The sequence below is a fragment of the Dendrobates tinctorius genome, unplaced genomic scaffold, assembly GCF_039654945.1.
Source record: "Dendrobates tinctorius isolate UK_male_01 unplaced genomic scaffold, ASM3965494v1 ptg000098l, whole genome shotgun sequence".
Lineage (NCBI taxonomy): Eukaryota > Metazoa > Chordata > Amphibia > Anura > Dendrobatidae > Dendrobates > Dendrobates tinctorius.
Genome location: NW_027361766.1, coordinates 5885096 through 5911167, shown reverse-complemented (window position 1 = coordinate 5911167; position 26072 = coordinate 5885096). Strand labels below are relative to the sequence as shown.

Sequence of the window (26072 nt, the reverse complement as noted above, 5' to 3'; positions counted from 1 at the left end):
GGAGTTATTAAGGACAGGGAGTCCAGGGGTAGATTGTCAGGCCCTTATACTCTCCCCCGTTTATGCAGGTAGCGGAAGAGATACCTGACTTCACTTCAAACCTGAGAGACATGATCAGGGCAGAAATGAAAGCTTTACCTCAAAGAGAACCTTCTAGGAGAAGAGAGGCTAGTGGTTCAGGCTCGGAGGCCTCAGTCACCCCTGGGAAGGGGGACAATTCCTCGGACTCCTCGGCCTCCTCGTCGTCTTCCTCGGATGAAGACTCTAGCCGGTTCTGCTTCCCCTTAGACCAGATGGACAGATTAGTGAAAGCTATACGGTCCACCATGGGGGTAGCGGAAAAAAAACGTGAACTCTCAGCACAGGACATAATGTTCGGGGGGTTGGACCCCAAAAAACGTAAAGCTTTTCCATTGAACGAAAAGGTTCAGAGCCTAATTGATAGAGAATGGAAGAGACCGGAGAAAAGGGGCTCCATGCCACCAGCCTTTAAGCGGAGATACCCCTTTGATAACCCGGTAGTAAACAGATGGGATAAAGCCCCGAAACTAGATGCAGCAGTAGCCAAAGCATCTAAAAAATCCGCCATACCGTTTGACGATATGGCCTCCCTGAAAGATCCGTTAGATAAAAACGCGGATTCTTTCCTTAAAGGGACATGGGAGATGTCAGCAGGCGCGTTAAGACCAGCGGTAGCTGCCACCTGTACAGCCAGATCTATGATGGTCTGGCTAGATCAGCTAGATTCCGAACTAAGAGATGGAGCTTGCAGACTCTGCAAGAATGGCGGCTAAAGCCGCAGGTCTGTCTAATGCAGCGCGAAGAGCGCTCTGGTTAAAATGCTGGCCAGGAGATATTCAAGCCCGGTCCCGTCTCTGTTCCATTCCCTGCGAGGGGGAGTACCTATTCGGCCCCGTCTTGGACGAATTGTTGGAGAAAGCTGGAGATGACAAAAAGAAATTTCCCAGTCTCCCGAACCCCTCTTACAGACGTCCCTTTGCCAGGAAAGGGTTTTTCCGGAGAAGGCCGTCCAGAGATCAGGGCAGATGGGATGACAAAAAAAGGAAAGGTACAGGATTCATGTTTGGGGGAGGGCGCCAGGAAGGTCCAGCTCGGGATACGAAAAAGCCGCCCCAATGACTAGTTGCCCCAGTAGGAGGGAGACTAGCTGCCTTCTACCCATCCTGGTCTCTGATCTCCAATAGCAGCTGGATATTGGGGATAATAGCCGTGGGACTACGACTAGAGTTTTTTAGGGTTCCCCTTGATCAATTTAAAATCACCCCACTCAGGTCGTCTGCTGCAGAACAAGCTGCCCTGGAAGCCGAGGTTCATAACCTGTGCGCTAAGAAAGTCCTGATAGAGGTTCCAGAGGAAGAATGGGGGAAGGGATTCTACTCCCCTCTGTTCCTGGTCCGCAAACCGGACAGCTCCTTTAGGACAATAATTAACCTTAAGGCCCTCAACAAGTTTTTGGTCATACGTCCCTTTAAAATGGAAACGATTAAGTCTGCAATAAAATTGCTGTTCCAAAACTGCTTCATGGTGGTGTTAGATCTAAAAGACGCATACTACCATATACCCATCCATGCAGGCCATCAGCGGTTCCTCAGAGTGGCGGTTCAGTTGGATGGGTCAATTCGACATTTCCAATATGCGGCCCTCCCTTTTGGAGTGGCAGTCGCTCCCCGAGTGTTTACTAAGGTGATAGCGGAGGTCATGGCCCATCTACGTGAATCGAACATTCTGGTGATTCCCTACCTGGACGATTTTCTTATTGTAGGTAAAACGGCGAACCATTGTTTACAACAGCTACAAAAGGCAATGTCTGCCCTAGAACGGTTAGGATGGTTGCTGAACATCAAAAAGTCCCGGTTGCAGCCAATGAAAGTCCAACAATTTTTGGGCCTAACCCTGGATTCTGAAAAACAGGAATGCCGTCTGCCTCCGGACAAGCTTGTTCGCCTCCATTATCAGATCCTGAACGCCTCCAATAACCCCACCATGTCCCTCAGAAAAGCCATGTCCCTTCTAGGCTCTCTTTCAGCCTGTATCCCGGCAGTCCAGTGGGCCCAGTTTCAGGCAAGGAAACTACAGAGCGAGGTCTTATTACATCAAAAAGTCCTTGGAGGTTACTTGGAGGGTCAGCTAACCTTATCCCGTAACACAAGGGAGTCCCTAGAGTGGTGGTTAGACAAAGATAACTTATCAAAAGGGGTGCCCTGGGAGTATAACGTAACCCGCATAGTCACCACGGATGCTAGTCCTTATGGTTGGGGAGCTCATATGGGTGAAATTTTAGTCCAGGACCAATGGCAACATCATCAGTTAAGAATGTCATCTAACCTAAAAGAATTGACAGCGGTAGAACAGGCGGCTAAAAAGCTCCTTGTGTACCTACAGGGCCATCACGTGCGAGTGTTCTCCGACAATCAGGTCACCGTGGCATACATCAATCACCAAGGTGGGACCCGTTCCAGACCCCTGATGTTTGTAGCAGAGCGGTTGTTCCAGCTAGCAGAACAATACTTCCTATCTTTAACAGCATTGCATATAAAAGGAAAAGACAACATCACGGCAGACTTTTTAAGCCGCAATCGGCTAAAGCAAGGGGAATGGTCTTTAAACACCTCCATATTCAATCTGATTGTTCAAAAGTGGGGATATCCAGAGGTAGACCTATTCGCCACCAGAGACAACACGCAATTGAAACAATTCTGCTCCCTGAATCCCAGAGAAAATCCTCTGGCGGTAGATGCCTTCCTGATAAACTGGGACTTCAAACTAGCCTACGCCTTCCCTCCCCTATCTCTTCTACCCCTGGTGATGAGGAAAATCAGGAAAGACAGAGCGAGGGTTATAGTCATCGCTCCATTTTGGCCCAGGAGAGCATGGTTCTCATGCCTCAGGACCATGTCGGTGTCCGATCCTTGGGTTCTGCCGGACATCCCGGATCTCCTGTCCCAGGGCCCAGTCTTCCATCCTCAGGTGGCTGGCCTTCATCTGACGGCGTGGAGTTTGAACGGTCATTATTAGAAGAGAAGGGTTTCTCCGCAGACCTAATTAACACCCTACTTAAGAGTAGAAAAATCATTACCACAAAAATTTACGTTAGAATTTGGAAAAAATTCCTTCAAAACTCAGAAGTAATCGCTGGGGATTCAGCACCTATAATGCAGATATTAGAGTTCCTACAAAAAGGTCTAGACATGGGACTCTCTACCAGTACCCTTAAAGTACAAGTGTCAGCCTTGGGGGCTCTGTTTAGCTGTAACATTGCTGGTAATTATTGGATAAGCAGATTCATTAAGGCAGCAGGTAGATCCAGGCCAATATTGAAGGATAGGTTTATGCCGTGGGACTTGAACCTAGTCCTCACTGCTATGACAGAGACTCCATTCGAACCTATCTCGTCGGCTTCCCTAAAAAACCTGTCCCTCAAGGTAGCCTTCCTGGTAGCTCTAACATCAGCTCGCAGAATAAGCGATATTCAGGCCTTATCTAGGTGTCCTCCTTATTTACAGTTTAAAGAGGATAGGGTAATACTTAGACCTGATCCAGCGTACTTGCCAAAGGTAGTTTCTAGTTTCCATAGGACACAGGAGATAGTTCTGCCATCCTTCCTCCCTAATCCAACTAACGAAAAAGAAAGGAAACTACACACCCTGGATCTTAGGAGAGGCCTCATAGAATATCTGTCAGTCACCGATCCCTGGAAGAAAGATAATGCCCTATATATCTCTCATCAAGGCCCCAGAAAAGGTTGTAGAGCATCAAAAAATACACTAGCCAGATGGATTAGAGAGGCGATTGCAATAGCATACACATCAAAGGGCAGGTCGCCACCCGGAAAGCTGAGGGCGCATTCCACCAGGGCAATGGCAACCTCATGGGCCGAAAGATCAGAAGTCTCCATCGACCAGATATGTAAGGCGGCCACTTGGTCCTCTCCGAGCACCTTTTATAGTCATTATAGGCTAGACCTGGGTGCTTCCACAGACCTCTCTTTTGGTATAAGGGTGCTGCAGGCTGTAGTCCCTCCCTAAAGCTGATATTACTCTCTGTAAATCTCTCAGGTGGTGCTGTCATGGACGACCGAATAAAGTCTTAGTTACTCACCGGTTAACGGTATTTTTCGGAGTCCATGACAGCACCCGTATATTCCCTCCCTTATAGTTTAATTGGGGTGTGCACGTCTTTTTTCTTGTATATGCTCACTGGTGATAAAAGTTATAATTGTAAAGAATACTGTACATAAATCATGCATTAACCTTGGAAGTCCTCTTGTGCTCTGTAATCCAACTGATGCGTGGGAGAGGTGCCACCCTTTTTGTATCTGTAGGTTTCCTGTTCCTAAAGGGCGGATCCCCTCTCTCAGGTGGTGCTGTCATGGACTCCGAAAAATACCGTTAACCGGTGAGTAACTAAGACTTTCTTATCTTTCAGGTTACATCGGGGGCTTATCTACATCATTACAGAATGATAGATAAGCCCCTGATGGCGGTGCCGGCAGCTCATATTCGAAATAAGGGGTGACAGATTCCTTGTAACTTCTGTGGCTGGTGTGGATGTTTCTGTGAGATGGTTGCAGTTCCATCTATGTTACATTTTTGTATCACTTTTCTACAGTATTCTGACTGATAAGTAAAGCTTTGCTGATCTTGATTCCTTCAACTTTATCGTGTAAAGAAATTATTTGCTTTCTCAGGCTTTATGACATTCCCCTTCCATGTGGTACCATTGCTGACAGCATGAAATTGGAGGAGGTTTTCTTTAAGTATTGTCCTTTAACAGTCAATTGTCTGCTAGACATTTGTTAATTGAATAATTAGATTTACCTGTGGTTGATTTCTTGCTAATTAGAATTTTGAAGTCCAAAACTTTATCTTTGCTCTTAAGACTTTCATTGGGGTGTACTCATTTTTGCAACATGGTTTTGAATAAATTAATTAGAAAAATTACTTTTTTGGAGTGTGCAAAATAACAAAACTTGATTGCATTCAGTGTCCCTCATTTGTGGGAAGAATATTCAGAATTGAGAGTTCTCAGTGGTTTATACCTTTTAATGGATAACTGAAAAGATAGTAACAAATTGCAAGCTTTCCAGACTACTCAGGTCTCTTGCTCTTGCTTGCAATGTGTTACCATCTTTTCAGTTAGCCATTAAAAGGTATCAACCACTGAGGACTCTCAAATCTAAATATTCTTCTATCTACTGGCTAACACGGTACAAAGATATACACTCACTGGCCACTTTATTAGGTACACCATGCTAGTAAGGGGTTGGACCCCCTTTTGCCTTCAGAACTGCCTCAATTCTTCGTGGCAGAGATTCAACAAGGTGCTGGAAGCATTCCTCAGAGATTTTGGACCATATTGACGTGATGGCATTACACAGTTGGCGCAGATTTGTTGGCTGCACATCCCTGATGCGAATCTCCCGTTCCACCACATCCCAAAGATGCTCTATTGGATTGAGATCTGGTGACTGAGGAGGCCATTTGAGTACAGTAAACTCATTGTCATGTTCAAGAAACCAATCTGAGATGATTCGAGCTTTATGACATGGCGCATTATCCTGCTGAAAGTAGCCATCAGATGTTGGGTACATTGTGGTCATAAAGGGATGGACATGGTCAGCAACAATACTCAGGTAGGCTGTGGCGTTGCAACGATGCTCAATTGGTACCAAGGGGCCCAAAGAGTGCCCAGAAAAAATTCCCCACACCATGACACCACCACCACCAGCCTGAACCGTTGATACAAGGCAGGATGGATCCATGCTTTCATGTTGTTTACGCCAAATTCTGACCCTACCATCTGAATGTCGCAGCAGAAATCGAGACTCATCAGACCAGGCAACGTTTTTCCAATCTTCTACTGTCCAATTTCGATGAGCTTGTGCAAATTGAAGCATCAGTTTCCTGTTCTTAGCTGAGAGGAGTGGTACCCAGTGTGGTCTTCTGCTGCTGTAGCCCATCTGCCTCAAAGTTCGACGCACTGTGCATTCAGAGATGCTCTTCTGCCTACCTTGGTTGTAACGGGTGGCAATTTGAGTCACTGTTGCCTTTCTATCAGCTCGAACCAGTCTGCCCATTCTCCTCTGACCTCTGGCATCAACATGGCATTTCCGGCCACAGAACTGCCGCTCACTGGATTTTTTTTCTTTTTCGGACCATTCTCTGTAAACCCTAGAGATGGTTGTGCGTGAAAATCCCAGTAGATCAGCAGTTTCTGAAATTCTCAGACCAGCCCTTCTGGCACCAACAATCATGCCACGTTCAAAGGCACTCAAATCACCTTTCTTCCCCATACTGATGCTCGGTTTGAACTGCAGGAGATTGTCTTGACCATGTCTACATGCCTAAATGCACTGAGTTGCCGCCATGTGATTGGCTGATTAGAAATTAAGTCTTAACACACAGTTGGACAGGTGTACCTAATAAAGTGGCCAGTGAGTGTATATCTTTCCTGTCTCATTTGTGGGAGTATTTTATAGTATGGTAGCATGGTTTCCCATTGAAAATGTTGATTCTGAAAGGAAGCTAAAGACTTTCTGAATAATCTGGTAATCTGATGGAGGGTATGCAATTATGCTGAGAACTGTATGTATATGTAAATATATATATATATATATATATATATATATATATGTACAGGGTGGGCCATTTATATGGATAAACCTAAATAAAATGGGAATGGTTGGTGATATCAACTTCCTGTTTGTGGCACATTAGTATATGGGAGGGGGAAAACTTTTCAAGATGGATGGTGACCATGGTGGCCATTTTGAAGTCAGCCATTTTGGATCCAACTTTATTTTTTCCAGTGAGAAGAGGGTCATGTGACACATTAAACTTATTGAGAATTTCACAAGAAAAAAAATGGTGTGCTTGGTTTTAATGTATTCTCTCATGAATTATTTACAAGTTTATGACCACTTATAAAATGTGTTCAAAGTGCTGCCCAGTGTGTTGGATTGTCAATGCAACCCTCTTCTCCCACTCTTGACACACTAATAGGAACACTGCAGAAGAAATGCTAGCACAGACTTTCAGTATCCGTTGTTTCAGATGCTGCACATCTCGTGTCTTCACAAGAAAGACAATTGCCTTCAGATGACCCCAAAGATAAAAGTCTAAGGGGGTCAGATCGGGAGAACTTGGTCGCCATTCAATTGGCCCATGATGACCAATCCACTTTCCAGGAAACTGTTCATGTAGGAATGCTCAGACCTGACACCCATAATTGATGGTATGGTGTGGTATATGGAGTACAAAGAGAATGGGTCCATTCTTTATCAATGGAAACCTCAATGCCACTGGATATCTTAAATTGCTACATGATGATGTGTTGCCTTCTTTATGCACTGAAGATGGCACGTTCCCTGAGTTTTTCCAGCAAGATGGTGCACCACCACATTATGAGTGTCAGGTCCGAGCATTCCTACAAGGAAACTGACCCCCTTAGAATAGCATTTTTTTTGCAGTGTTGCTATCAGTGTGTCAAGAGTGGGAGAAGAGGGTTACATTGACAATCCAACACAATGGGCAGCACTTTGGCATCATACTGCCTCCAGTATGTTTTACAGAGGATGTGGTGTGTTTTGAATCATGAGCCATTTCAAGCCTTCTCCATACTTTGGACTTACTGTATGTATATACACAGGTTGGGCAATTTGTACAAGGTGGACTTCAATTTTATGGGTGAAGTATATTTCTATTGGAGCACTCCATTACCAGAATAATAGTGCAGTTACTTTAGAGCCTACAAGTAGAGATTTGGCTCTTGTCCATTTCTAACATTTTCCTTATAAAATTGTAAAACTGCAAATATAAATGCATCATGAAAAGCTGAGATTGATAGGTTTCTTTCTATTAGCAATAAGCTATAAAATACACTGTTTTAATGCCACAGTTGTTTTACTGGATAACATTATGAGTTAGTTGGTTTAGTCTTAATTTAATGAGCTGATGTTAATGTGCTATTAATAAATGATATAAAAAAAGGCCCAGCTCAAACGACAATCTACAGAAAATATGTTTGCTATTGCAGTAAAATTTATAAGATCTGCAGCTATTGCCACATTCAATTCTGTTTTGATATTTTCAGTTTTCCCAATGCAAATCAGCATGGATTAAACTCAATTCAACTTGGTTTCAAAGTGATACGTCAGGCATCCTGGCATTGGGGTGAATTCAATTTCATGAGAATGCTTGTATTTACTAGATGGGAATTTAGATTCGTCCTCTTAAGCTCACCGCAGGCTCTGCACATCTCTGACCATCTGGTTTTTTAGACCGTTCACTAAAATCTTGTGCTTTTCCTTTTCTTTCTCATATTCAACATCATTGAGCAACAGATTCTCATATTATTCGATATACTGGTAACCATCTCAAAACTAAAGATTATTATTAAAATCAGTTTTACCTACAGTATGTAAAGCACTTGACTTCAATGTCGGATTAAGCTAAGTGAAAAATGGCCATTTATTAATTAGAAAAAAGCATTTGTTATCTGTACATGTTTGGTGTGCCCAATTTTCACATCCATATGTCATCTGCATGTCTGTTTGACATCTGTTTTATACAGCCACCATTAGAAATATATTACAAAGTAAAACACAGTTTATCATGTAATCATTGCAATGAATTTATTAAAAATGTATACCATATGGAAATTGCCCAGATGGCATCCATTTTTTTAAAGTGATCCTGTCAGCACATGAAAGTTTTACACATGGACTAATGTTGTGAGAAAAACTCAGTATGCACTATTCCGATTATTTTGATTCATTTTTAAGATCACACATTAAGCTTAAAGGGAACCTGTCAGCAGGATTGTGCACAGTAACCTACAGTCAGTGTCAGGTCGCTGTCGTTATGCTGATTATAATTATACCTTGGTTGATGAAATCCGTCTTGTGGTTGTTGTTTAATCTTTGTTTGCAGTTTTGAGTTAATGTTATGCTCGTGCTCCGGGGTGGCCTGTGGGGGAGGGTCCTCATGTGGGACTTTGATTAGGTATTCATCTGTATGGCTTCTGACCTGCCCACTATTTTACATATTGCATATGTTATTGTTTGCAAAAAAAATCACCTGCAGCAGGCAGGTGCCGGCAGTGATCGCTGGTAGCTGCTACTGCGCAGGCATTAGCGGTGCCATCTCGGAGGAGGCATTTTTTTATTAATTTACTTATATCATCAAATAAACTATTTAATACACATTACACAGGCAATTAGACTGCAGTGCAGGTACCGCTGTCTACCTGCTGCAGTTAATTTATTTTTTACAATATACAGTATGTAATATTCACTATGTAAATTAGGGGGCATTGCACTGAGGGATCAGTGACCTGTCAGAAGCCATAATGATGAATACCTAATCATAGCACCACATGAAGACCCCTACAGGACACCCCGGAACATGAGAATCTCATTAACTCAAAACTGCAAATAAAGATTAATCAATAACCACAAGACAGATTGTGATGTTTTTATTGATACCATTTTGGTGTATATACAATGTTTTGATAGCCCATTGTTGCATTTTATTGCAATGTAGCAGTGACCAAAAAAAAGTAATTCTGGCATTTTGACTTTTTTTCTCACTATGCTGTTTAGCGATCAGGCTAATTCTTTTTTTACATTGATATATTAGGCGATTCTGAACGCGCCGATACCAAATATGTGTACGTTTAATTTTTTTAATGTTTTATTTTGAATGGGGCGAAAGGGAAGTGATTTGAATTTTTATATATTTTTTAATATTTTTAAAAATATTTTTTTTTACTTTTTTCATGCTTCAATAGTCTCCATGGGAGAACACAAGCTGCAGTTGTCCGATTGGCTCTGCTACATACAGGCGATGATTAGATCACCTCTATGTAGCAGAAATGCTCACTTGCTATAAGCGCCGACCACCGGGTGGTGCTCATAGCAATCCGGCAATGACAACTATAGAAATCTGCTGGAGACCTCTGGTTGTCATGCCAACCTATCAGTGACCCGCGATCACGTGAGAGGTGCCACGATCGGCGGGATTTCCAGTGCGCTTGCCTGAAGCGCAAGCTAAATGCTGCTGTCAGAGATTGACAGTGGCATTTAACGGGTTAACAGCCGCAGATGTATCGCGATTCCACCCGCGGCTGTTAGAGGCATATGTCAGCTGCTCAAAACAGCTGACATATGCTGGGAAAGATGTGAGCTCAGTGCTGAAGCTCACATCAAAGGGAGGGATTCGGACATGGGCGTATTATTACGCCTAACATCGGAAAGAAGTTAAAAATAAGTCAAAATAGTGAATACTGAGTTTTTCACACAAAAACATTTTTCCATGTGTACAACGCTCATGTGCACTAGTTTATTCGCTTGCATTGGTTCGTATGCTGTCCATTTATGATCCATGTGCGGGGCAACATGCTGAAATTAAATTACACTCATTTTCTACAACAATCCTTCGGATGGTATATTCATAAATAAAATTGATTAAATTAAGTTATAAGTTATATTTTTAAACCAAACAATCACCACATGAATAGAAATTCTATAATTTTAGAGTAAATTAATCATGTCCTCAAGAAATTGTCATATATTTCTAATTCTGTAGATAAACAACCGAAATTTAAGATTTTTTAATCTCCCAATTCTACTACATGCTCTTTCCACTTCACTGGTTGAACTTAACATTAGCATCTTTTTTAATTCATTCTAGCTATGTTACTATTTACTCCTTACTGACATATGATGTACCGATATGTCATATACCAGCTCCCTGACTTTGACGCGATCTCACAATCTGAGACCACATTTTACCTGGCAGATGATGGTTGTGTTTTTCAGCCATCATCTTCCTCTAACAGGCTGTATAGTAAAACATGTGTAATTGCAATAACTGTCTGGAAAAAATACTTAATTTTCTGGAACAATTTCAAGGGTGTTAAAACTTTTGGCCATGACCATAACTGATTTTTTAGGAAAATCAACAAGCTTGTCGTATCCGGACTATGACTCCTTCTCCATTATACTGCCAGATATCCCTCCCTGATTGAGAGTTGAGGAAACAGGCATGTGCTCCTAATCATCCTCTTATGTTCCTGCTGAAGTCCTGCCTGGCTATGCTGCTGGTATGGTAGTCAATACGGTACCATTTGGTGGAGTCTGCTGCTTTTCAAGAAATTATTTAATGCAGTCGGCCTCTCTTGAAGATCCTCACCTGCTATTATTTATAGTTATGTGAAAAAGTTTTTGCCCCTTCCTGATTTCTTATTCTTTTGCTTGTTTGTCACACTTAAATATTTCAGATCACCAAAATAATTTAAATATTAGACAAAGATATCCAAATTAACCACAAAATGCAGATTTGAAATGGAGGTCTTTGTTATTATTAAGAGAAAAATAAATCCAAACCTATAGGGCCATGTGTGAAAATATAGTTGCCCCTAAACCTAATATCTGGTTGGACCACCATTTGCAATAAGAACTGCAATCAAGCAATTGAGGTAACTGGCAATTAGTCTTGTTACAGAAAAATCTTCCTGAAAAACTTCAGCATGTTAAGATATCAATATATATACCGTATACCACAAATGTGGGTGAAAACTGCTGACATAAGTGATGGACTAGAGTACGGACAGGTTGTCATACAATATGAGAAGGAGGGAAGGAAAATCAGAATGACCAAGGTGTCCATAACAAATAAAATGTTTCACAACAAAGTGACAGACAGAGGAGAGTCACTTTATAAATATATAAACAACAATTACCCATGTAACTATGAACAAGGGAAAAAGAAGAGATCCATCAGTGGTATTAAATTATTTAAATTTGATTTATAACTAGCTGAAGAGCCCGGCGCTGCCAGGGCATAGTAACTAACTACGGTTAGTTATAACAAATTAAAATGATTATATCTATATATATAAAGCTGAGTGTAGAGCCCCACCCACTCCGCATAGCCACATTCACTATAATATCCCACACGATCCCGTCAGCCAGAGCGACCGTACTACTACCCCTAATATCCCACATCTTCCCGTCAGCCAGAGCCACTGGACTACTACCCCTAATATCCCACATTGTCCCATCAGCCAGAGCCACCGGACTACTACAGCTAATATCCCACATCATCCCGTCAGCCAGAGCTACTGGACTACTACCCCTAATATCCCACATCATCCCTTCAGCCAGGGCCACCAGACAACTACCACTAATATCCCACATCATCCCGTCACAGACGCCGGACTCCGCCCCCTAATATCCCACATCATCCCATCAGCCAGAGCCACTGGACTACTACCACTAATATCCCACATCATTCCGTCAGCCAGAGCCACCGGACTACTACCACTAATATCCCACATCATTCCGTCAGCCAGAGCCACCGGACTACTACCACTAATATCCCACATCATCCTGTCAGCTAGAGCCACCAGACTACTCCCCCTAATATCCCACATCATCCCATCAGCCAGAGCCACCGGACTACTACCAATAATATCCCACATCATCCCACCAGTCTGGGGTCAGAACCAGAGTGCTTAGTGGAACGGTCCTAACTTCCATACCGGAGACCCCTTTAAGAGAGGCCTGGAGTCAGAACCAGAGTACTGAGTCGATTTGTCCTGACTTCCATACCAATGATCCCTTTAATAGAAGCCTGGGGTGAGAATCAGAGTGCTGAGGGATTTACCCTAACTTCCATACCGGGGATCCCTTTAAGAGAGACTGGGATCAGAACCAAAGCGCAGAGTGGATTTGCCCTAACTTCCATACCAATGATCCCTTTAAGAGACCCTGGGGTCAGAACCACAGAGCTGAGTGGAACGGTCCTAACTTCCATACCAGGTATCCCTTTAAGAGAGGTCTGGGTCAAAATCAAAGCCCTGGATGGATTTGCTCTGACTTCCATACCAATGATCCCTTTAAGAGGGAAGATGTGCCTACTGGATGGAGGATGTGGGATGGGGATATGGGCAGGGAGGGGGGGGATTCATTTCTGTCATGTGCTCTCTGCTCCTTTCAGGGGGGCAGACAAGGGCTGGGAGCTTATGTTCCCAGGGATGCTAGATTTCTCCCACCATGTCAGTTTCTGCTGAGGTGTTGTCAAGTGGGAAAACTTGCTCATAGCAACCAATCACAGCTCAGCTACTTTTAACCAGCTCTGGTGAAATGAGAGATGCTTTATAATTGGCTGCAAGAAAAACTGTTGCTCATAGCAACCAATCACAGCTCAGCTTCTTTTGAACAGCTCTGGTAAAATGAAAGATGCTTCGTGATTGGTTGGTGATACACACACACACACATACATACATACATACATACACTTTTATATAGAGAGATAAATGTTAATACTGTTAGTATGATGTTGCTTTTCTGAAAAGCTGTGTTACTTGTACATTAGATGTAATGGGACATACACATTCCAAAAAGTTAAAATTTTGTCTCATCTGTCCACAGAGAATTCTCCCAAAAGTCTTGGGGATCATCAAGATGTTTTCTGCCAAAACTGAGACGAACCATTATGTTCTTATTGCTCAGCACTCAGCAGTGGTTATCGTGTTTTCGTCTTAGAACTTTGCCATACAGGTTATTTTTACCCAGTCTCTTTCTTATGGTGGAGTCATGAACAATGACCTTAACTAAGGCAAGTGAGGTCTGCAGTTCTACTGATGTTGTTGTGGGGTCTTTTGCAACCTCTTAGTTGAGTCGTCGCTGTGCCCTTGGGGCAATTTTGGTGGGAAGGCCCCTTCTAGGAAGGTTCACCATTTTTCCATGTTTTCACTATTTATGGAAAATGGCTCTCACTGTGGTTCACTGGGGTCGCAAAGCTTTAGAAGTTGATTTATAACCTTTTCCAGACGGATAGATTTCAATTACTTTGTTTCTCATTTGTTCCAGAATTTCTTTGGAATGTGGCATGATGTCTAGCTTTTGAGGATCTTTTGGTCTACTGCACTTTGTCATGCAAATCCTATTTATGTGATTTCTTGATTGAGAAAGGTTTGGCAGTAATCAGGCCTGGGTGTGGCTAGGGAATTTGAACTCAGCTTCCCAGAGATGTGATAAACCACAGTTAATTTGTGTTTTAAGAGGAGGAACAAACACATTTTCACTCATGGCCTAGTAGATTTGGGTTTATATTTCCATTAATAATAAAGAACTGGATTTTGTCTTTACTTGTGCTGTCTTTGTCTAATATTTAAATTTGTTTGGTGATCTGAAACATTTAAGTGTGGCAAACATGTAAAAGAATAGGAAATCAGGAAGGGGCCAAACACTTTTTCACACAACTGTATATCGGAAAGGGGTTTCTGCTCTGTGCTCTCAGGTGCATGGAAACATGGGCTAACATCATCATATTTCTTTGAGCTCAAAAATGTACAACACTGTAGAGACCTAGAGCAGTACATATGGACAGAAATAGTATTTGTTTTTTACGCACCACTAGTTGAATGTTTTGTTTGTTAGTGATGCACCACAACAACCATGACAGGTGGTGAAGTCTCCACGATTGGATAGTACATCTGCTTCCACCACCAGGCAGTTGTAATCCATTTTCTACAACTCCTTAGCATCCCCCTCAACAGACATGATCCAATCCTTCACAGCAAATGGGCACAGGGTTATATGCAGTTGTTACCCTCAGGTTTTTTGTTCATGTGTGGTAAAACGATGACAGTTTTACAGCTTGGAAAGATGTGCAAGAAAAGCCATATAACAGATGAGTTGCAGCTGTGCATGAAGCAGCACATCTCATATTGGATGGCTCCCTCTCAGATGTAAATGGGAATTCTCACAAGCGACATTACCTGGAATATTCTGGTTGCCTTATGATTGGGCAAAGTAACTCATTCTCCCTGCATGACACACATCCCTAACTTAATTGTGCAAACTTTCTTAAAGAAATTTGCCTGCTTTAGGAAAATGGTGGCATCCTTTGCCAGGAAAGTGTCTAGGCAATTCAACAGAAAAGCATGCCTCCTGGCTTTGCAGAAACAGAACTATTTGAGCACTGCCAAAAGTTCTTGGATTAAATGCTGCATAATTTGGGGCAACTGTATGAACAGCATAAAGCTATGATGGATTATATCATGCAGCAAGCAAACTGGAGCTTGGTTTACTTTGAAATCCACCATTGACAGCTGATTAGAGACATGTGTTATCAACTGAGGCCTTTCGGAGAGGCTACTAAACTCGTCTGTAGGGAGAAGTATAGCAGCAAAGAAAAATATTTTAATATTTTAATATTTTTGTATCTACTGGCTAACATGGTACAAATATATATTTTCCCTTTAGCAGCAATTATGTGACCCCCCCCATATATCTTTGAGAAACATTCAAAAGAATGTATGGCCCCCGTCACACATAGCGATGCACCAGCGATCCCGACAACGATGTGTCTTTGTCAGGATCACTGGTGTGTCGCTACATGATCGCTGGTGAGCTGCCAAACAGATGACGCAGAGCTTAAAACCCACGGTTTACCTTGGATACCAGCTCCAGCTCGCTGATCGCTGGTCTCCCACCTGCCACACGCAGCGATGCATGATGGCCAGCGGGAGACCAACGATCAAAAAAATGTCCAGGGCTTTCCAGAACAATCAGCGATACCCGGCGGGGGGCAGGTCTCTGATACCTGTCATACACAGCGATATCGCTGAGATCGCTGTTGCGTCACAAAACTTGTGACTCAGCAGCGATCTTGCTAGCGATCTCGCTGTGTGTGACGAGGGCTTAAGGCTGTTAGTGACCCTTAAATTTAATATTACATGCAGTAGGATGGGAATGAAGAGGAAATGGAGAAGCAGCAGCTGATAGTTGTGGAGGGTGACCTTGAGTTATCCCTGGAATAGGCAGGGAGCGAGGCTGAAAGTCAGAATGAAATGGGAACAAGGCTGAAAGTCAGAATGAAATTTATGATGATGATGACAACTTGAGCCATGATGGCCAACCATCACAGAAGGTTGCAGAAAATGAATCAACAAGTCCTCAGTCATGCTGAAGAGCATTGCAAGCTGTATAATTGTGGGATGACAGGCATTTCATTAGCATTAAGCAAAGGGATGACTATCGGATAGCTATTCTTTTAGACCCTCAGAATTAAAGTAAAGTAGGGAAATTCCAAAAAGGAGTCAAAGTTGAGGCATTACCAGAATAAGCTTTGTTCTCTGCTTGAACATTTTTCACAAAGCATTTGCTGGCTGACTGTACATCGGAACAAGAAGACCCGTCTTTGCTCCTCACAGTGCCAATGCCACTCTGCCCATGCCAGAGCTAGGACTGGAGCAAGTAGCCATGACAGCAGCATTGATTACTGTGCTTTTTGCATAATGGACCAAATGATTCATCTGCCATTGCGCCAACCTGACAGAGCCTGTACAGCCAGGTTTAGTCATGCCTGGACTGTGTAATTTCTCTGGCAGACACTCTGAGCCCAGATCCCATGTATGTGTAAGTAGATTGACCAATGGCAAAATCTGGCTCTGTTTCCATGAACTTATTGTCTTGTCCAGTCTTCAGTATATTATCAGAGAGAATATTTAATTAAAGGGGTTTTCCCACAAACAAAGTTAATTTGAATCAACATTTTAATTAATAGATTTTTTTAATAATAATACTGTAAGTTCCATATTTGGATGTGTTTAGAAAAATGTTCCTGTGCTGAGATAATCTTATAAATGTGCCCCTGCTGGGCATTGTGGAATGGCCGTGTCTCACTATGCTGTAACATGGTCTGATCATACCACAGCTCCTGGACATGGGAAAGTATACCGACATTACAATTTGGGGTCACAGCCAGGAGATGTGTTAGGATCAGACCATGTTCCTGCAAGATCAGACACAGCCATTACACAGGACACAACAGGGGCACAGTCATAAGAATTTTTTCAACACATCCAATTGTGGAACTTATTTTTATTCCAAGATTGCTGTAAGAGCACTGTATTGTTAAACAGGCCATTGGTTACCACTGGTTACAATCTTTTTACCTATAGCCATGTATGTTGCGGTCACTTTTACATAACTAACGTGTTTGCGTTAAAATGCTTGAAAAGTGTTCAATATGGTCCTAGGAGACCTCAGAGCATTATACATTTGTTTTTGAGGCTTTGTAGTATTACAATTTAAGTAAAAAAGCAAACCAGGTAAATATTAATTTCAAAAGATTTGATCATCTCTACAGTCTATGTATTTTTCTCCAAAAGTAATACTTCGGGAACAGAAAAACCACCATGATGTGGCATGTGATGGTGCATTCCACAATCTTTACTCTCATTTATTGTCTAATTGATTTAGGCCGTTAAAAGACTTTTTGGCAAAGATTCCAAGTGTAGCAAATTTTCAATTCCATTAGTAAACTACAACCTGCTCTTTATAACAACAAACATGCAGCCTGTGAATGCTTATCAAAATGTACCCTATTATAAAACCACCTGTACTTTTTTAAGGGCTGACAGGGTAGTCACATTGCTATGTCTGTTCTACTTATCAGAATACCCATATTATACTGATAATGGAGCCAAGAATTCCTATTTTCAGCAAATATATTCTTATTGTACATAACCTGTATAGCAATTCATCAGGAACGCTATGAAAGTATTGCGTAAAATCACCCATGGGTAACATTGATAAGAAAGACTGCTTTTTATATCATAAATGACCTATCTACTTTCACCAATAGAGGAATTCTGAGGAGATTCGAAGCAGATTGAGCTATAGCTATAAAACGATCCCTTAGCTCTGATTATCCCACAGTAGACAAGCTGAAAATTCATGTCAGATTTGATTTATAACCCTTCATGAAAATTTAACACATACCCTGATTCACAGCTCCTCAGTGACTCACCTCCCTGCTGCTGCTGAGATCTCACGCTGCTCAGTACAAGCTACCGTTGTCTGTTAGACTGGATGGGCCTGAATACATGTGGACTAATAAACACCTGTTTCATTCTATAGCTGAACACATAAAACGCTCACCTTAACATCAAGATTTCACACTCATTCTGACACAAGCATTTTCAAAGAAAGTACACCACCCTCATTCAAGTCTAAGGGATCGATATAATAATGTAGGAAGTTTGTATTGTGAAATCTGGTGGCATATCAGTAGCGTAAAAGATAAAGATACCTATTGCAACATCTGCACGCAAACTGATTTTTTTTGGGGGGAAAAAAATTCATCTGGGGGCTGACAACCTGACCTGTTCAAACTTATAAAACTTGTACACTATTACCAGTCAAAAATGAGTAGTATATTTCATTCACAAACATCATCCAAAGAATTAAATGAAAATTTTAAAAAATTGGAAAACTAGGGGTTCATGTATACGGCAAAGACATGTACATGAATCCTATGAGGCAGTTTATGGAACCTCGACAACTGCCTAGTAAGATGCTGACCTAGAGTTTGTCAAGTCATTCATATAGAGGTGACCTATGTGCACAAGAATACTTTTTCAGGTGGTCTCTGTCCAGAATCTGACAGAAAAAGTACTGTAAAAGCTCAAAATAAAATGAATATAGTGCACAGCAATATCAAAACTACATTGCTGTGTACATTTTCATGTTTTGTCACTTCATGTACCTGATTCGGTCTTTGGGAACCCTGAAGCGGTAAAAGAAGTGACAGGTTTATTCTTCCTGGTTTCTATTTTTCACAGCATAGAGTAAAGGAGCTGCCACATGAGCGATGGCAATACCGCCAGCAAAGCCTCCGCAGGGAAATATGCAACAGTGTTTTACCGAACAAGCTTTACTTTTGGAAAACTTAGATGACATCTAAAGGACACCATGTGCACATAGCCTTAAAATCAATTTATTTTGTGTCAAACCAATACAGAAGTTGAGAGAAAAAACCTTGTCATGCCAGTATGTAATAGCAGCATCACCATAAACATCTCTGTGGGAAACTTAACCGACTGGTTATATGGCTGTGTACATGTGGACTAAAGTATGTTAGAAATGTATACCTGAATGAGCTTTAGTACCAAAACCCTTTATGGTCTATCGACAGCCAAAATCACAATGCTGCAACAAGTAAATTGTGTCTGACTCACTCACAACATTGTATATATTCATACACGATATTTTATATTTTCAACTGTGTCTTAGGAGTTATTTCTTTTATTTTTTAAGGAAAGCGTGGACCTTGGAGAAATCATGTTCTCGCTATGTTATCTGCCTACAGCAGGACGCCTGACCTTAACAGTGATAAAGTGTAGAAATCTAAAAGCAATGGACATCACTGGTTATTCAGGTACGTAGAACTCTCATTGTCTTATGCTACATGATAGAATGAATACTTGGAAGGTTCCTGCTGGATTTATTATATTTACATTTCCTTCTATGATGCATTCATTTGCATGTTATCCTCATATAAAAGTTATGCATGAACATACCGTATATATATATATATATATATATATATATATATATATATATATATAGTACTGCAGAAATTCTTTTGTAACCTTGGCCAGATCTGTGCCTTGCTACAATTCTGTCTCTGAGCTCCTTGATCAGTTCCTTTGACCTCATGATTCTCATTTGGTCTGACAAGCACTGTGAGCTGTGAGCTCTTATATAGACAGGTGTGTGCCTGTACAAATCAAGTCCTATCAGTTTAATTAAACACAGCTGGACTCCAATGAAGGAGTGGAACCATCTCAAGGAGGATCACAAGGAAATGGACAGCATGTGACTTAAATATGAGTGTCTGAGCAAAGGACCTGAATACTTATGACCATGTGATATTTCAGTTTTTCTGTTTAAATAAATTTGCAAAAATTTCTACATTTCTGAGGGTTTTTTCAGTCATGATGGGGTGCAGAGTGTACATTAATGAGACAAAAAAATGAATATTTTTGAATTTAGCAAATGGCTGCAATGAAACAAAGAGTGAAAAATTTGAAGGGATCTGAATACTTTCTGAACACAATGTACATACTGTATTTGCTATTTTAAAGTAAAGAAAAAAATTAAAAAGCTGAGCAGGCAATTAATCCATTGTATGGTTACGTCTAACCTCTTTGTGCAATTTTTCCATTCAATTTTTATGCTGGATATCTTTGAAGATCATCTGTTTTTGTAATACTATGTCCCCTCATCAAGACAACTGTAAATAATGACAGTCTTGAAGAGGGGGCATATGGAAGTTAGACGCTCCTGATTCATTAAGTGGCACATGCTTTTTAATGAACCAGGAGCGTCAGATAATTGGCATGCACAATGCCATAAATCTTACTCCAGGCAGGAAATAGATGAGCTGTGGTGTCATGCCCCTGATCCACTGCCATCCTGACCCAGTTTACCTTGCATTTTGGCAGAGCTGGGAGAAACTGTTGTGAAAGTTCAACATTGCGCAAAAATGTTGTGATTTTTCCAAAACAATTTTTACCACAATTCTGATGTAATCACTTTGTTGAATCAGGGTCTATAAATTGAAGTTCTGGCATTCAAAAAGGTTGGTTTCCATCATATCTGGATGACCATCATTAGACAAAAAGACTTGGATATCTGTGCAGCAGATGCACTCTATTTTTTATTTTTGAGTCAAGGAATGAAAGGCATATAAAAAAATCAAGTCAAAAATGCATTGTTACCTTTGCGTAAACTATCTATATAGTACGTTTTTCTTTTAGGCCTATCAGTATCTCAATATTGCATTCTAAGGTGGTTGAATGAAACTTAAAGCAACCTTGCCCCTGGCCCATTTGTCATGTATCGTGAAGATAAATCATGCCCTCCATTTACCTATTGCTGCACCCTCCACTTAGTATGGCATTAAAGTCCTTCTGCATCCAAGATAGCTGCTGTAACCGGGGTAAATATAGATAATGTCTCCACAGCTCAGATAAGGCATGGGACATGGATCAGACTTGCCACTGTGCTACCCATACCATGGCCATCTTGGATGAAGGAGAACCAGAATGCCATTTTCCATGAAAGAAGCACAAAAAGTTGGAGAGAATTGTCAGAGCTGGGAAGTACTTATACAGTATATTTCAAGTCAAAAGTATTTTCCATAAAAAATAATTCTTTCCAAATATACATATTTCTCTCATAGATAAATGTACACTTCTACCATGATTTTTACATGAATCCCTAGTTTTAACAATCACAGTTATCTCAGAAGCGAAAAAGGTTTCATACATCACCACTATTGTCCATGGACCATGTCTAACATTTCAGTTGAGCCCTATTCAAGTGAGCAGGCCAATTTTTACAATTCTGAATTTCTGTCAATTTATGAGGTCATAACCTTTGAACGCTTTAATGGATCCCGGTGATTGTTTTCTGGTGACTTATTGTACTTTATGATAGTGGTAAAATTTCTTTGATATGACTTGCATTTATTTGTGAAAATAATGGAAATTTGGTGAAAAATTTTTTGTTAGGAAATTATAAGGGTTAAAAGTTGACCAGCGATTTCTCATTTTTACAACAAAATTAGCAAAACCATTTTTTAGGGACCACCTCACATTTGAAGTGACTTTGAGAGGCCTATATGACAGAAAATGCCCTAAAATGACACCATTCTAAAAACTGCACCCCTCAAGGTACTCAAAACCACATTCAAGAAGTTTATTAACCCTTCAGGTGCTTCACAGGAATTTTTAGAATGTGAAAGGAAAAAATAAACATTTACTTTTCTCTCACAAAATATTTTCCTTTAGACCTAGTATTTTTTACTTTCGCAAGGGTAACAAGAGAAAATGGACCATGCATTTTGTTGCACAATTTATCATGAGCATGCCGATACCCCATAGGTGGGGGAAATCTACTGTTTTTCACACAGCATGGCTCGGAAGGGAAGGAGCTCCATTTCACTTTTTGAATGTAAAACTTGCTGGCATAATTAGCGGACACCATTTCATGTTTGGAGAGCCCCTGATATGCCTTTGTTAGCTCAAGTTTTGCATTCTCATAAGGGTAACAAGAGAAATTGCTTTATACAATTTGTTGTGCAATTTCTCCTGAGTGCGCAGATACCCAATATGTGGAGGAAAGCAACTGTTTGTGTGCATGGCAGGGCTTGGAAGGAAAGGAGCGCCATTTCACTTTTTGAATGTAAAATATGTTGTTATATTTAGCGGTTGCCATGTCACGTTTGGAGAGCCCCTTGTGTACCTAAACAGTGGAAACCCCCAACAAGTGACACCATTTTGGAAACTAGACCCCTTATGGAACTTAGCTAGATGTGTACTGAACACCTTGAACCACAGAGGCTTCACAGAAGTTTATAACGCAGAGCTTTGAATCCCAGATAAATCTTTGTAGCTCCAAATTTTGCATTTTCATAAGGGTAACAGAAGAAATTGCTCCATACAATTTGTTGTGCAATTTCTCCTGTGTACGCTAATACCCCATATGTGGGGGAATACTACTGTTTGGGCGTATGGCAGGCCTTGGAATGGAAAGAGCACCATTTCATTTTTGAATGTAAAATTTAATAGAATTAGCAGACGCCATAGTGGAAACCCCCACAAATGACACCATTTTGGAAACTAACCCTTTTGGGACCTTATCTAGAAGTGTATTGAGCACCTTTTGTCCCCCAGGTGCTTTACGCAGGTTTATAACGCTAAGCCGTGAAAATAAAAAAAATCTCATTTTTCCACAAAAATCTTTTTTAGCTGCAAATTTTGTATTTTCACAAGGGCAAAAGGAGAAAATGGACCCCAAAGATTGTTGTGCAAATTCTCCTGAGTTCACCAATACCCCATATGTGGTCGAAAGCTACTTTTGAGGCACAGTGCAAAGCTCAGAAGGGAAGGAACGCCATATTACAGTGCAGATTTTGCTGCACTTGTTTGAGGGTGCCATGTTACATTGGCAGAGCCCCTGGCGTGCCAGTCCAGCAGAACTCCCCATAAGTAACCCAATTTTACCAAGTAAACATCTCAATGAATTCATCTAGGGGTGCAGTGATTATATTGATACCAAAAGTGTGTCACAGACTTTTATACCTTTGGGCAATGAAGAAAAAATTATTTCCATTTTCACCACCAAAATTGTGTGTTAGCTCCAAGTTTTACATTTTCATGCTGGGAAGTGGATAAAAAAGGCCCAGAATTTGTCCCACAATTTCTGCTGAATGTAGAAATACCTCATATGTGGCTGTACAGTACTACTTTAGCATAAGGAGAGACTTGGGAGGGATGGAGCGCTATTTGCCTCCTTGAGCACAAATTTTCCTAGACTAGTTTGCGGATTAAATATAAAGAGCCCCTATGTAGTAGAAAAGTAGAATCCCCCTCAAGTGACCACATTTTGGAAATTATAACCCTTTGGGAATTTATCTACAGATGTAGTGATGATTTTGACTCCATGAGTGTTTTCAAGAAACAGACAGCAGTGGATGTTGCAGGGTGAAAATTGCAAACTGCCGTTGTAGTGACCAGTATGCTGTAGTGACCAGTATGATGTAGTCACCAGTACTTTATGCCTAGCTTATGCTTCTGGAGACACGCACCTGTAAATTAGGAGGGCTCTCTTCACTACAGAAATGCCAAATATGTGGGCGCTAAATGCTGCTTAGGCACACTGGGGCTCTGAACAGAAGGGGGGCATTTAAATTTGGGAGCCGAGAATTTGCTGAATTTCGCAGCAGGTGAGGAGCCATTTCACTTTTTCAGAGCCTTTGTACTACCAGTAATGTGGAAGCCCTCTAAATTTCCGTTAACAAATGAAAGGTCACATAAAGATATAAAGCCAGCTCACCGACTTCCAGAGGGAGCACGGAATGCCATACTGCAGTGGCCAATCCAATGAATAAAATAGAAAGAAATCCAGCTCCACGAAAAAATATGATTTCCAAATTTATTCTAATATGGATATAAAGCAATTCAGCTCTAGGACTGCATCAGCTCAGACAGGAGAGACATAAGCGACGCGTTTCGATCGCTACATGCTATCTTTATCAAAGCTAACATATCAAGATCACAAACAGGTTTAAAAAGAAACAGGCACCAATCATCTGTCTAATGCGTATCACATGACCAAAAGGTCCTGTTCTAATAATGCATTTACCGGACAACGAAACCATACAAAATTCACCAATTTTATAGAAAAAAACATACAAAGCAAAACCACATAAATGTAAAAAACATCATTAATATTCAAATGTTATAATTTTTTCATAATTAAATATGATTTTGTTCTATCCAATACAAATCATGTGACAAAAGGGTCCCGTTCCAGTAATACATGTGCTATATAGCGGAACCACATATAATTCACATAACGTGTGGAAAAAACATGTGACATAAAACCACATAAATGTAAAATACATTATTAATATGCAAATACTTTGATTATTTTATAGTGGAACATAATTTCGTTCTTTTTATTCAATCCATCAGGGAATCTGGTTCCCAAATTAAAAATCCAGAAAGCCTCTCGAGTGAGTGAGTAGTATCCTCCTAATATCGCCACCCTTAGAAGATTTCTTAATTTTTTCAATGCCTGTTACCTGAAAAGAAGCAACATTACGAGAGTGAAAATTTATGAAATGCCTGGCGGCAGAAGAAACATTGCGCACCCCATCTATCATATTGGTCACATCATACAGATGTTCTGCTATCCGAGTTTTTGATTTTCTGGACGTACACCCTACATAGGATATATTACATAAAATACAATCAATTTTATATACCACATAATCTGTATTGCAATTAATAAAATCATTAATTTTAAATGATGTGGTATTGTCATTATTACAATTTTTTTTGTTTTCACCATATGTTTGCAGGTCCTACAATTATTCCCCCCACATTTGTAATTGCCTTTACTACTCAGCCAAGTACCACTATTTTTTCTTGATGAAAAACGGCTAGGCGATAAAATATTACCTAAAGTCGGGGCTCTTCGTGCTACCACATTGCAACCATGTTTTAACACTGTAGCCAAAGTGGAATCTTCATATAATAATGGTAAAAATCTATTAATAATTCCCTTTATTTCCTTAAATTGAGAACTATACTGAAAACATACAAAAGGATTACTAGACATAATAGATTTTTTCTTCTTATTACTCACTGGTTCAGAACTATCAACTGATACCAAATCAAGAGCTCTATTTAACATCCAATTAGGATAATTCCTGTCCCTTAATTTATTACAAAATTTCTTCATTTCATGTTGCAAACTATTATAATTGTTACAATTCCTTTTTATTCTCGTAAGCTCACCAACAGGGCCTGATTTCACTGTATGTCTAGGATGACCACTACTAGCATGCAGGATAGCGTTCCCTGCCATCGGTTTATACTCATATAGAGAGCTGTGACATCACAACTCACCCAAGAATATTCACATGACCACTGTTTTTGTGTCAAAACATCAAGCACATCCTTTGAATCCTTTAGAATTTTGGATAACTAGAGGAGGAAGACCTGTGAAGACTCAGACGTCAAGGTTAGATTTCAGAAAGGCAGATTTTAAGGGATTCAGAAAGAGAATTGGAGGGATCCAATGGCTGGATATTCTTAAGGACAAAAATATCCAGGAAGGATGGGAAATCTTGAAAAATGAAATTCTCACATCACAATTGTTAACAATTCCGAAAAGAGGGAAGAATAGGAAGCATTTAAGGAAACCAGGATGGATGAACACAGAACTTAAGCACATGCTAAAAAGGAAGAAAAAAATGTTTATAAAATGGAAAGAGGGAGGCATATCTAAAGAAGAATATAATGCTGTCTGCAGAACCTGCAGGGCACAAATTAGATTATCTAAAGCTGAAAATGAATTGAGGCTTGCAAGAGATGTCAAAAGCAATAATAAAGGATTTTGGGGATATGTCAAAAGTAAAAGAAAAGTCAAAGATGCTATAGGATTTTTACAGGATGAAAATGATGAAATGGTAAGACAGGATGTTGAGAAGGCCGAACTTTTAAATTCCTATTTTGCATCTGTTTTCTCTCAGAAAGGAAATGTAACATCAACTGTTCTTCACTGTCCTATTAAGGGAATAGAAGAATCCAGGATATCTATAAACAGAAAGATAGTGAGGAAACACTTAGCTAACCTAAATGAATTCAAGTCTCCGGGTCCAGATGAATTACACCCC

General features: G+C 40.6%; 1 protein-coding gene across 1 annotated transcript in view; it reads left to right on the top strand.

Moving 5' to 3' along the window:
* The window catches only part of SYT6 (synaptotagmin 6), a 720884-nt gene that overhangs the window by 616076 nt on the left and 78736 nt on the right, over positions 1–26072 (top strand). Inside the window, exon 4 of the mRNA XM_073587078.1 lies at positions 19136–19256. Coding sequence (XP_073443179.1) covers positions 19136–19256 — 121 coding nt within the window. The remainder of the gene's footprint in view (positions 1–19135; positions 19257–26072) is intronic.